The 13,213-nt window shown below is 40.2% G+C and overlaps 2 protein-coding genes across 3 annotated transcripts; both read right to left on the bottom strand.

Moving 5' to 3' along the window:
- Nucleotides 1-5,051: 5,051 nt before the first annotated feature.
- LOC116181242 (proton-coupled amino acid transporter-like protein CG1139) lies at nucleotides 5,052-6,772 on the bottom strand. Of its 2 annotated transcripts, none has more exons than XM_031501542.1 (7): nucleotides 6,667-6,772; nucleotides 6,548-6,619; nucleotides 6,227-6,499; nucleotides 5,823-6,180; nucleotides 5,591-5,769; nucleotides 5,367-5,542; nucleotides 5,052-5,315 (listed from the first exon to the last, which is right to left on the bottom strand). In XM_031501542.1, the coding sequence occupies exons 1-7, from the start codon at nucleotides 6,735-6,737 to the stop codon at nucleotides 5,062-5,064; spliced, it is 1,383 nt and encodes a 460-aa protein (XP_031357402.1). In that variant the 5' UTR covers nucleotides 6,738-6,772; the 3' UTR covers nucleotides 5,052-5,061. The 2 variants fall into 2 exon arrangements, with proteins under 2 accessions (XP_031357402.1, XP_031357403.1); XM_031501543.1 differs by having other exon boundaries at nucleotides 6,548-6,606; nucleotides 6,667-6,755.
- A 3,800-nt stretch (nucleotides 6,773-10,572) lies between these two features.
- Nucleotides 10,573-12,273, bottom strand: LOC116180083 (proton-coupled amino acid transporter-like protein CG1139). Its single transcript, XM_031499914.1, has 7 exons — nucleotides 12,181-12,273; nucleotides 12,057-12,131; nucleotides 11,736-12,008; nucleotides 11,332-11,689; nucleotides 11,102-11,280; nucleotides 10,878-11,053; nucleotides 10,573-10,826 (listed from the first exon to the last, which is right to left on the bottom strand). Exons 1-7 carry the CDS (start codon nucleotides 12,249-12,251, stop codon nucleotides 10,573-10,575), a joined length of 1,386 nt encoding a protein of 461 aa, XP_031355774.1. The 5' UTR covers nucleotides 12,252-12,273.
- Between the last annotated feature and the right edge of the window lie 940 nt (nucleotides 12,274-13,213).

Here is a 13,213-nt window from a genome sequence, read left to right on the forward strand (position 1 = left end):
ATACTTTATTGAGTAGGCAATTGGCTCAAATGAACATTATTAATTTCAAAAGGCTGTTATATAATGAACTTATTTAGTAATAGCAGGTTGCTGGTGGTGCTCTATATGAACTAAACACTTCCACATTTAAATGCCGATATGCTGGTATAAACTTCGAGCAGATTTAGTTTGGGGCTGGACCAGGGGCTGGACTGAATCAGCTTTGGGAGATCTGTGGTGTAGACCCTCAGTAGATAACCACTGCTCGATAAGTCAGTACCATTATACCCGAGATGCCCTCAACGACCGCATTGATACCTAACTGCGCTTGAGTGTAGTTCTTGCTTCCACGGTGCCATTGGAATGTTCTTCCTTGGGTCTTTTGTTTTCCGTCTGTGCTGTTTGATGATTAGTACATTTCTGTTAATCTTATTTCTGGCGGGTAGCTTACTATTCTTTGGTGAACATTTTAGTCTTATAGAGCAGCTGCCTGATGGTGTCTTACTCTCGCATTTCTTCTTCTGGGTGTTAACTGGTGTTTCCCCTGCTGAGTTCGTGGTGAGGATTATGATTCCTTTCCATGTCTCCGCTTGTTATGTGGTGAGTTCTTTCTGGATGAAATCCTTGAATCTTTCCTTAAATTCTGGAACTTTGAAGAGTTTGGTGTTCCCATTCATTTTCCATGTCATAAACAAAAATTTTGATGCCAAGTAATTGATTAACCACTCAATTTTGAAAAATCTCCCCGTTCATAGTTTTGTGATAATCCCTATCGTTACTATTTGAAGTTTGTAATAGATTACCTACACCCTTCCAAAAATCCAAAACGAGACCCCGCACACAAAACAGTAAAACTTTTCCCTTCTGATTTAATTTTAGACGGATTACTTTTAATTTTAGAATCGTGTACCCATTTTCGGACGCTGGATCCATTTTGAAAAATCGAAGTTTCGTCCAGATACACGAATGTTATATTTTCACTTGAATTTTGGTATTGCAAGAATTTCCTCAAAAATGTAATTTTGGACGCAACAACATGTTTTTATTCACAGAGAATTTTCCGTCCATTTACGTGTTTGTATTTATAACCCATGGATTTTAGAATGTTATACAAAGTAGTTTTCCCCTTATCAAAATCAAAATTTTCCCGCGCGTCCCTTAGTAAGTCAGCCAAAGTAAAGTGTTTATTTTTCGAGTGATAATTCCAAATCAGTCGTTGCAAAGCTTCCCGAAATGAAAAATGTTTATATATAATATCAGTTTTAGGTCGTGGGCCAAAAGGTTTCAATTCAAAAGTATCCAGCCGAATAATTCTTTTTCTCGATTGAAATTGATTTTCAAAGAAAACGGCATCTCTAGATTTGATTATGTGACCTGGTTTTTCAATATCAAACAGTCTGTAAGCTTTAGTATGTTCATCGTAACCCACGAACACATATTCCTTGCTCTTTGGATCGAATTTCTTTCTCAATTGTTGCGGTATGTGAGCCTGTTGCGATACAGCCAAAAACTTTTAAGTGTTCGAGATTAATTCTCAATCCTGACCATTTTTCTTTTGGCGTCATCCTTTTACGGCTTTGTGTGGTGATCTATTCTTCAAATATACTGCGGTGTTGACAGCTTCAGCCCACACCTTTTGATCTAGATTTGCCTCATGCAACATACATCTAGCTTTTTCTACTATCGTCCTCTCTGCTACACCATTTTGTTGAGGTGTGTAAGTGACACTGGTTTGATGATCAATGCCTTTCCTTTTGAAGTAGTTTGTGAAACCTTCATTGACATACTCAGTTTCATTGTCACTTCTAACCTTCTTAATTCTCTTACCCGTTTGATTCTCAACAAATATTTGAAATTGTTTAAAACGATCTAGGACTTGACTTTTAGATTTCAAAAAATATACAAATACTTTTCTTGTATAATCATCAATTAGTACAAAAATGTATCTTGCCCCACTCCAAGAGGAAACTGGCATAGGTCCACATAAATCTGTGTGTACTAATTCTAAAAGATCTGTAGCTCGCTTACCTCCTGTCTTATTAAACGGTTGCCTCGCCTGCTTTCCTTTGACATTGGTCCCCTTTTCCATTGCCGTACATTATGCCATCGGCCATTGCATTTTTCAATAGTTGCATACTAACTCGATTGAGATGGCCTAGACTCTTGTGCCACAATTCTTCGGAATTTGAATTTGCCACAGTAAGCAAACTCTGCTGCTCCAAAACGTCCAACTCGTAGAGCCCACCGTTCATGGTCACAGTAGCCACAACCTCTCCTTTGACCTGGAATTTTTCATTATCTTAAATAACAAATTTGTCTTGATTAAGCACCACAACATGTCCCTTTTCTACCATTTTGCTCACCGACAGTAAGTTAGCCCCTAATTCTGGAACATAGACGATCTTGGATATTGTTTTGGTACCTGCCTTGGTATGCACTTGAGCGTTTCCAATACCTGCACCAGATATCCTTTGATTGTTAGCAACTACAATCTTGGAATCTATCATATTTTCAAAATCTTCAAGACAATCCCTTTCAAATGTCATGTGTGTTGTCAGAGTCAATGTACCACTTCTGGGAATATTGGGCACTGTCTTTAGTAACAGAAATCTGCAATGCCTTCTCGGATTTGAAATGATCCTTTTTATCCTCTTGGTACTTAATCTTTCTCTCATTAGACATTTTATTTTCTTCTGAATTTGAGCTCTTATAGGAACACTGATTTTTATAATGTCCCATGCCTCCACACGAATAACATCTTACTCCCGATTTACTACCTTTCTTCCATGTCTTTTTATTTGATAACAACGCAACTTCATGATTTTCCTTGTTATATTTATCATCTTGAAGTAATTTAGCTTTTACGAAATCACTTGTAATCGATTCAACACAATTTTCAATTGCTATGACCATGGGATCGTATTCAAAAACTCATCATCCACCGATGTTGCATATCTTGTAACTTTTGAGCTAGTGACATTCCCTCATTTACATAATATGTCTCCATAGTTTTATATTCTTCTAACTTAATTCTTAGTAACTGCCTGATCAAACTCAATCTCCTTGACAATCCCGTATCTTCATAAGCCTTTGATAAATTTTGCCAAGCTTCCTTCGCAGATCGAGCATTACGGACATGTGGGTAAGTGCACGGTTGTACCACCAAACATATTTTGGCTAGAGCTTTCTGTTCTAACCTTTGTTTACCGTTTTCTTTGGTTGTGTCATCCTCTGGATAGCCTTCTATGCATCCCCAAAGACCTTCATGCATAAGCGCCATTTTCATCCCAAATTTCCAATTGTTAAAGTTCTCCCTGCCGACTAATTTCTCGAATCCTAAGAATATACTCGAGTTTTCTTCCATTTTATACAAGTTTTCTGAACTTAACACTTCTCTGAAGTATAACGTTGACTTTCGTACTAACTTATTTTTCTATCGATTTACACTAAAACGCACACACGCATTTCATAATCTGGGCCCATAACCTGTAAGAATATTAGCAGAATGAGTTCGATGAAAGTTTTTAATCAGTCAACACGAAAATCAGTTTTAATATAAACTTACAATGACACATTTCTTGAATTAATTTTTGACATAAGTATATCAAAATTACTTATATACTAAGCTGGCGCTGTATGAATATCAAACTTGATTATAATTATATTCCAACAATACAAATGACAGAGAAAGTGGTTACAAAGAATCACATACGATTGTTTGACACTCGGCTCACATTCGGAAACACGACTTTTAGTCCGGCTCATATTCAACAGTACTGATCTTTGCACTCGTATAAATCGATTGGAAAAGGTTCGACAGCTCTTTTTGTTCCCGAGATAGACGAGAAACAGACGGACGGACAGACCGACAAAACTATCACATAAATTTTAGAAAAAAATTCCCCTAAAAAAACTAAAAATGTGTGATTGGATATTGTATGCAACGGCACCTTCTCTCAAGCCCTACGGTTGCGCGTCATTATGCAACAGGTTTGTATATTAAGGGGGTCCCTTGTTTGACATTGTGACGTCACATAGCATCGCGCGCTTGCCATTCGTAAAGTAGTATAGAACAAATTAAGAACTTCTGCGGGGGCACCTCTCAAAAGTTACAGCCCTTTGAATTTTTTGTCGAAATTGGTTTCTAGTCCATAAATTTTGATTGAGAGTTCTAATCGAAAAAGTACGAATCATTTTGGATTCTACGCACCAAAATTAATAAGAAAAAGTATATTTGGGTGCAAACCTGTTCAAGGGCCAGACCAAGAGGGACAGGAATTGCTCCATCCGTTTTCAGGGTCAAGGTTAAATACTGTGTGACCAGTCAATTCCAGGCTCAGTGCCAAAAAGCAACCGGGCTCAGCCAGTCTGGGGCCTTTTTAACATGGCCGCGGTCCCTTGGCGAATCTTCTAAAAGCTTCTAAAACTGAATGCAAGCACTGCCGGGGTCCCTACGGGGTGAACTATCACCGGTACAATATTTGGCTTGTAGCAGAGCCCACGTGCAGGTTCTATGGCGAGGCAGATGTGGTCTGTCACTGTGACGCATTGATCAGACACAGACATCATCTCCTTGGGGACAATTATCTGGAACCGGGGAGGGTGAAGCAACTCACGCTGAAGTCCTATCCGTTATTGTGAGGAACGGTCTCTGAACCTACTTGCGAAAGAAAGGGGTTACGCAGAATGTGCATAAGTGCTTCATGATCGCGCTCCTCTTATGAATTAAATGCTAACGAGCTGCGAAGGGGGTGTTCTTCACTTCTTCGTCGCTATTCTTTCACGTCCACTTCACATTCCTTCACGACCTGCCTTTTTCACGTCACCATGCCTCTGTTCCTCATATCTAGTTTTTTCTCGTTTCCTCTTTTCTCGCTTCTTTTCTCTTTCTCATTCTATGGCTTCTTTACATTCCGTGTACTTTTCTTTGTGCTTCCTTTTCATAGCCTCTTCTTCCATTACATCCTCCATCCTTCACACTTCTATTATATGTTTCTGACGGCCTTTTCATTATCCTTGTACTACACTTATACCTCGACTTATACTGCCTGCCTAGATTAAGGGATCGAGAACACAGTTTATTTAACTTTTATTTGAAAACGTATGAACAATTTCATTTATGCTAGTAAACGTGCCAGCTACCAATCCTAAAAGGCTGAACGCTACCAGCAACGAGTTTATTACAACCATCAAGTAAAACCTCCACCCTCGCCTTTGGTACCAAAACGTGCAGGTTTCCACAATTACCGGCACTGAAATTCCGACTATCGATAGAGAAAGGGCTCCAAAAAATGAAATGAAGAGATCTAGTGCTGGTACCGATACCGCCAAGACGACTGTAGGTAACAAAGGTAATTTATTTTCGTCCTTTAACTTGTACTACTTACATGTTAGTAAAACTAGCAGCGTTCTCAACGTGTACTCGTAAATCCTCGATCTTTTGTTGTTCGCAAACTTGGTACTTAAGTATTGTGTCCAGGCAATATCGACGGCAACATAGTACTGTACAGTGTAGGTGAGGAACATGGCAACGGCTAATGCCAGTTTGCAAACTTGAGCCGCCCTAAAAGTAAATGTGAGTCGCTAACACTTTTCTTCACCGGACGCTTACAAATCTTCCTTGGGCAGGCTTAATGTAATAGACCCCTCCACCGAAGGTCCATACGCCAAGTAACCGAAGAAACCGATCACCGCATACAGTACCACTATGATACCTAAACCTAGGTTGAGTACCCCGAAAGTGCTTCCAAACGATTTAGGCGTTTTCATTTCATTTTGCAACGGCATAACCTTATTAGTCACAGGGTTTCAGAGTCCCTCAGTCAATTTTCTTGGGTACTTACCACACCGATTGCTTCGAGCGAGAACAAAACCGTACCGAAGAACAGCGGGAGAGTCTTTACGTCGGCGACCGGTTCGCGTCCTTCAAACGTAAACCCCTTCGTAAAGATGTAGTAGAGAACAATTCCGAAGCTTCCGACCGTTATGATATTCGCAAATGTCGAAAGGGGCGCGAGCATCTTCAGGTTGCGTATCCAGTTCACCAGGATCAGCGGCAGTAGGATCATCAGCATGTAGTACTCGACCGCGATCGGGGTCACGTACTGGTTGGCGACGGCTTGGATGTTCACGCCGATGAAGACAATGTAGACGCAACAAATTCCGAACTGGTAGATCAGCAGGAATACGTTGACGAAGTGGCTGAAGATATTGTGACGGTCATCGAAATAGAATTTTGGGAACTTACCCTGAGTATGGTGCGAGTTTGCGCATAAACTTTGGCCCTTCGCCGAGAGCCTCCTCGGCGATTCCAGGGTAGGTCAAGCTTGGAATCTTCCTCCTCTTGCACAGCTCGTACTCGCACTTTAGCAGCAGATGTATACAGTAAGTGCAGATCAATCCTATGGCAAATGTGGCGACGGTTCCAAGAACGTAACCCGAGTGACTAATCGCCTTTGGCATCGCGAGGATGCCTGTACCGCAGCTTCCTTTGAGGAGATGGATTAAGGTCTCCCAGTTTCTGAAACGATCCGTTGGTGAATGTGGAAGAGATGAATGTCGGACTTACGTGGTTGGATGTGCGACATTTCGATGCGCGTATGGGTCGTAGTCTTTTCTCTCATTTTCCTGCGAATTACAACTAAAAGTAATCGGTCTAAGAGAGAAAGGTTAGGTTCCATCGCTTACCCTTTAATTTCGATGTCACAATCGGGCATAAAAGCGGAATTCTGGTACTCTTTCTTTACAGCGACGCTCATTTTGGGCAAAAGGAGAAAACTAGTAAGTGGCTTCGTTAAATTGATAAAAATATTATCGCTATAAGATAATTCAGGTGATTAGGAATACTCCACCACGTTCGTTTTTTTCCATGGCTCATTGAGTGGAAAACTGGTTTGGTGCCAAGCTCGAGGATCGGCGCGTTCTAGAATTCTTTACTTTGTAGTGTTTCAAATATTATGTTGTGCGTAATTAATTATCGTAGCCTGATAATCGAACTAGGTAACGTAGTACATTACTACGTAGAACGTTTCCCCACGTCACCATCATACAGAGCTCTCTATGCTCCCAAAAAGTTTAAAAAGATTTTACAGTTCCTAAGAAATTTCAAAATTTCTATAAAGATTGCTAAAGGGTTGATAACCAACTTTTGGCAGTTTATTAAGGACACTATAACTCCCGCCAGGAAAGATTGCCGGTCACAGCACACCGTGTGTCGATTTACAATCTATGTTTTTCTTAAGATCCGAGCGACTTCCGGAGTAGGATCGTGCCAATGTTAAACCAAAAGTCTTTTTGTTCAACATTGACACGATACTCTCCCGGAAGTCGCTCACATCTTTAGAGAAACATAGATTGTGTAGACCGGGATCAAGTGTTCTCTGACCGGCAATCTTTCCTGGCGAGAGGTTTATGTAAAAATATTTTTAAGACCTTCAAAGAGGTTTTTACGTTTCCTGAAAAGCTTTCTTACTATATTAGATATTTAAAACCCAAGGAATGTTTCTCTGAATTGTTAAGGCTGTTAGAATGCTTTCTAGAGAATTCTTTAAGATTCAGAAGAGGTTATCTGACGACATTTCACCTTCTGGTAACCAGAGCCTGCTGGGCGGTATTCGATTTTGTAAATACTTTTTAGTATTCAAATCTTTTAAAGTATTCAAATACTTTGTAATTAAATATTTTTATGGAAGCAGTAACTCAAATACTTTCACAAATATGCAGTATTCGAATACTTCGCAAGGTATTTGAATACTCAACCTTCCTTTTTTACCAAAAATCGACTACTCCAAAATTTCTAGGGAAAACATTTTTTTCTTATTAATTTTGTTGCGTATAATAGAAGTTATGGACTAGAAACCAATTTCGAAAGAAAATTCAAAGGGCTGTAACTTTTGAAGTAATAGCCCAATCTTGGAACTGTTTGAAATTATGGATTCTACAGACCACATTCTATAAGAAAATTTCTTTTCCGGGTCGATCTGAGACAATTTATTTTTCGGGCCTCAAAAAAAGGCAGTGTATAACCTTCCTTTTTTACCAAAAATCGACTACACCAAAATTTCTCGGGAAAACACTTTTCTTATTAATTTTGGTGCTTATAATCCAAAACAATTCGTACTTTTTCGATTAGACTTCTCAATCAAAAGTTATGGACTAGAAACTAATTTCGAAAGAAAATTCAAAGGGCTGTAACTTTTGAACTAGTAGCCCAATCTTGGAACTGTTTGAAATTATAGATTCTACAGGCCACATTCTATAAGAAAATTTTTTTTCCGGGTCGATCTGAGACAATTTTTTTTTCGGGCCTCAAAAAAGGCAGTGTATAACCTTCCTTTTTTACCAAAAATCGACTGCACCAAAATTTCTCGGGAAAACACTTTTTCTTATTAATTTTGGTGCGTAGAATCCCAAACAATTCGTACTTTTTCGATCAGACTTCTCAATCAAAAGTTATAGACTAGAAACCAATTTCGAAAGAAAATTCAAAGGGCTGTAACTTTTTAACTAGTAGCCCAATCTTGGAACTGTTTGAAATTATGGATTCTACAGGCCACATTCTATAAGAAAATTTTTTTTCCGGGTCGATCTGAGACAATTTATTTTTCGGGCCTCAAAAGATTGTATTGATATGAATATAAGAATCTCTTCATGGTGCTGATTGTAGGGAAAGAGGATTTTTAAAATCACACCACATCACCAAACTTTTCCTTTTTTGAACAGTATTCAAGTGGCGAAGTATAGGTTATAGAATCGATACCCTCAGTAAGGAGAAATGCAATGACCTTTTTCTTACAATTATCATTATCAACATGAAAACATTTGTATACTCATGCGAATGAACTTTTTGTGTACTGGAGGATATTGCATACCCATGCATACCTACAACCTCCCCCCCCCCCCCTCCCATCACCCCTTGAATACTCTTCAAAAAATGAAAACCTTTATGGAAGTTTTTAAAACTATTCCGAACATCCTTAGGGTTAAACGTTTTGAGGGTAAACACAGTACAGAGGGGCTATGGGGTATGGAATATCCCCCAGGGCACAAAGAATTCGTCCGTATGAGCATACAAACGTTTTCATGTTGAATCATTGTAGGGAAAGCCTCTTTTCTGAGAGTACTGATTCTATGACTATGACTATTTGAAAAGAAAAGTAGGAGGTATTTCTTTTAATCTTTCCGACCGTCCTTAAGGCTGAACGTTTTGCAAGAGAACGTCGTATCGAAGGGTGTGGGGGACACAGAACAACCAATCGACAACCAATGGTCACTAAAGTAGACCTTAAGAATCTTCCTTCCATGCAATCATCATCATCGAAGTATTCATGTATTCATAAAAACGCAACCTTCGTATGCTGGGGGAAGGGATCATTGAACTCATAGATTACTATTCAAGAAAGGGAAGGTTGATGGTATTTTTTAAAACTGTCTCGAGTGCTCTTAGATGGATGGTAAACGCAGCTCCGAGGGTCTGGGGGGTATGGAATATTGATAATAATAATTTTAGGAAAAAAATCTTTTCAAGTGCACCAATTTCCAATCTTTTGGCCGTTCAGTTTTAATTTTTTCTTCAATTCTCCATCAGCTCCCATAAAATTCTTCCCAAGTTCTCCTCAATTTTTTTTCTATACGTTCACCTTCTTCTTGTTTCAATTTCCTCTCAAGCATCTTAATTTCTTTTTACGCATCTCATCTTTCCCTTCTTTAACTTCCATCAAATTAGTCCCAGGTTCTCCTTTATTTTCACAAAAACCTCTTTACATTAACTCCCGAGAGACGATTACTCCCCGACAGAAACACTCGGAAGACAATAACCCCCCCCCCCTGGCATTTTCTATAGTTTGATGATTTACACTCATGTGGATCCTTTTCTAAGCAAACTCACTCTCCAAGGGTTATATATGGGGGTTATTGTCACTCGGGGGTTCATGTCCGGGGATGATTCATTTTTTTTGCTGAAATTTCGCTTAATTTCCTTTCATGCTCTTATTAAATTCTATTCCTCAGTTCTTCCTTTGTTCCCTTCCAATTTATCTCAGGTTCGCTTAAACTTTGAAGTATCTCTTTCAAATTCCCTTTATATTTCAGTTTCCTCTTAAGTTCTAAAGTTCTCTTCTTCAATTCCTTTCAAAATCTCACTCGCTCAAGTCCCAAATTACTCGACGCTAGAGCCTCTCTCATATCTAGTCATTGAATTTCTCCTCATGTTTTCTGATTCGTAATTTTCCCATAAATCGCTCTCAAGTTCTCTCCAAGTTCAACTTTCCCTAAATTTCTTCTTCAACGTCTCCTCGTTAAATTTTTCTTCAGTAACCTGCAATATTCTCGAGTTATTTTCAAGACGTTTTTGAACTTCACTCACGTTCCCATTAATTTTTCAAGATTCCATTAAGCATCTTATAATTCGTTACTCATCAAACTGATGATATCCAGTTAAGTAGGTACCACATTCACTGAGAACGTGATCCCAAGACGACTATCGACCCTAGACCTATACATCGAACTAGTAATGATTAGTGAGCCTGAGGGTTTTCAGGTTTCCCGAAAAACTTCACATGTCAGGGGATTACAGTTTAAGGACAGTTTTTTTTTTCAACTTTTATTCGAGAAAGTATAAATAATTTCACTTAAACTAGTAAACGTTCCGGCGACCAATCCTAAAAGGCTAAACGCGATTAGCGACACATTTGTTATCACCATGAAGTAAAAACGCCACCCTTGCCTATGATACCAAAACGTGCAGGTTTCGATCATTGCCGGTACGGCAATTCCGACTAAGGAAAGAGATAAAGCTCCAAAAAATGAGATGAACAGATCTAGTGCTGGTACTGATACTGCCAGAACGACTGTAATAAACGTTAGTTAGCAACGCACATTCTCCATCCCGTACTACTCACATGTCAGTAAAACCAGTATCGTTCTAGCCCCGTACTCGTACACCCTCTTCCTCCGGTTATCCTCAAACAAGGTACCCAAATATTGGGTCCACGTGATGTCGATGGCAACGTAGTACTGTACGGTATAGGTGAGGAACATAGCAAGTGCTAATGCTAGTTTACAAACTTGAGCCGCCCTAAAAATGAATGTAACAGCCATCCCACTGTCTTCATATAGTACTTACACATCTTCCTTTGGCAAGCTTAACGTGATGGATCCTTCCACCGAGGAACCATAAGTCAAGTAGCCCAAGAGGCCGATCACCGCGTACAGCAGCACAATAGAGCCCATTCCTACGTTGAGTACCCCGAAAGCGCTTCCAAACGATTTGGGAGACTTCATTTCGTTTTCCAATGGTATAATCTTGGGCATCACAAAATTAGAGTCATTCAATTATTTCGATTAGGTACTTACCACGCCGATCGCTTCGAGCGAGAAGAGGACCGTGCCGAAGAAAAGTGGGAGGGTTTTCACGTTGGCGACAGCTTCGCGATCCTCAAACGTGAACCCGGTCGTGAAGAGGTAGTACAGAACGATTGCGAAGCTTCCGACCGTTATGAAATTCGCAAAGGTCGAAAGAGGGGCCAGCGTTTTCAGGTTGCGTATCCAGTTCACCAGGATCAGCGGCAGTAGGATCATCAACATGTAGTACTCGACCGCGATTTCGGTCACGTACTGGTTGGCAACGGCCTGGATGTTCACGCCGATGAAGACAATGTAAACGCAACACGTTCCGAACTGGTAGATTAGTAAGAAGACGTTCACGAAGTGCCTAAGAGTTTTGTCAGGTTAATCGAAATTGGTTTTTGACAACTTACCCTGCGTACGATGCGAGTTTGCGTAACGGTTTTGGACCTTCGGCTAGTGCCTCCTCTGCGATTCCTGGGTAGGTCAAGCTAGGAACCTTTCTCCTCTTGCAGAGCTCGTACTCGCAGTTTATCAGCAGGTGTATACAGTATGTGCAAATGAATCCTATGGCGAAGGTGCCGATTGTTCCGATCACGTACCCAGAGTTGCTGATCGCCTTTGGCATCGCCAGTATGCCTGTGCCACAGCTTCCTTTGAGAAGATGAATTAGGGTCTCCCAGTTTCTGAAACGACTCATTAGCGAATGTTAACGAGGTATGTGGCGTACTTACGTTGTGGGATGTGAAACTTTGCGGTGGGCGTAGGGGTCGTACAGTCCTCTGCTCTCATTCTCCTTCGCCTCGCGTCTGGAAGTAAATCGTCTATGAAAGGACGGAGAGAATTTAACGCGCCTACCTTTTAACGTCAATGGTACAGTCAGGCACAAACCCCGTATTCAGGTATTCTCCCTTTACAGCAAGAGTCATTTTGAATTAAGGTACAAAAGGTAGGTAAAGGTCTTCTTATATACGTACCTTATCTAAGGCACTCCAGATCAAGTTCAATCATTTTCATGATAAGAAACATTCCATTGAGTTTACAAGCAAAGCTGGGTGTTGTTTGTCGTTTTTATCTCTCGCGTTTTGGAGAAGTCTCTGGTATCTTGGATTCCCTCACCATGAGTAGCTTTCGGCATACGAGTTTCTCGTAAAGCGTAGTGGCCGAGGTCGTGGATTGGTGACAAATAGTGTAAGATAATCGCATTTCGAGATGGTCAAGGTGCGTAGTCAGGGTGTTATCGCATTGTTCTAGTTTTCATTATTATCTTAGAATTTGATTAGGTAATTCGTTTAAATCGAATGTCATTTGGGCTAGACAACAATCCAACACCCTCCCATACACTACAAGAATTGGAGGCCGCCTTCTGAAGAGCCCTTAACCTGAAGTTAATAAGGGCTATATTAACTGGACTAGAATTTGTTTGGGTGCGGTAATCAATTGCAAAAATCTAGTCCTTCTAGTCGCGCGTTCCAGTTCGCGAACAAGATGCAATCGGTTAATAGCCGTGAAATGTGTTTTCAAGCGTTATCCTGCTTGTTGTCACTTAGCTTTTAGTTTGTATCGAGTGCTTTGCACTCGATAAGAATCATAGATACGTTTGCACGTATATAAAGCAGAGCACTGCGACTATCTGTGCATATCTCAACAGCATTTTTGTCTAATCGTGACTGCACAATTTTGGTTGAATGATTTTGTTCATAATTCTACCAGAGGCCAACATCAGAGGGACCAATCTCGATCGTCATTTCCCAGAGAAGCTGTTTCGGCCACCCATTTTCGGCCCTTAGTCCTGTAACAGCCTGCGCAACACTTAATGTCAAATTTCAAGTTTCATCATGTGGAATTACGGAATGGTAATTTACACTCTCCCTTCGTCGAGAAGTGTGGA

The sequence above is a fragment of the Photinus pyralis genome, unplaced genomic scaffold (assembly GCF_008802855.1).
Source record: "Photinus pyralis isolate 1611_PpyrPB1 unplaced genomic scaffold, Ppyr1.3 Ppyr1.4_LG9, whole genome shotgun sequence".
Taxonomy (NCBI): domain Eukaryota; kingdom Metazoa; phylum Arthropoda; class Insecta; order Coleoptera; family Lampyridae; genus Photinus; species Photinus pyralis.

Bases quoted from the DNA above. Each gene is read 5' to 3' on its own strand.
- LOC116181242 (XM_031501542.1), bottom strand. From the start codon at position 6,737: ATGAGCGTCGCTGTAAAGAAAGAGTACCAGAATTCCGCTTTTATGCCC. The intron at 6,620-6,666 runs GTAAGCGATGGA...GATTACTTTTAG, and splicing joins TGTGACATCGAAATTAAAGG to TTGTAATTCGCAGGAAAATG. The intron at 6,500-6,547 runs GTAAGTCCGACA...GGATCGTTTCAG, and splicing joins AATGTCGCACATCCAACCAC to AAACTGGGAGACCTTAATCC.
- LOC116180083 (XM_031499914.1), bottom strand. From the start codon at position 12,251: ATGACTCTTGCTGTAAAGGGAGAATACCTGAATACGGGGTTTGTGCCT. The intron at 11,281-11,331 runs GTAAGTACCTAA...GTGATGCCCAAG, and splicing joins CGCTCGAAGCGATCGGCGTG to ATTATACCATTGGAAAACGA. The intron at 11,054-11,101 runs GTAAGTACTATA...ATTCATTTTTAG, and splicing joins AGCTTGCCAAAGGAAGATGT to GGCGGCTCAAGTTTGTAAAC.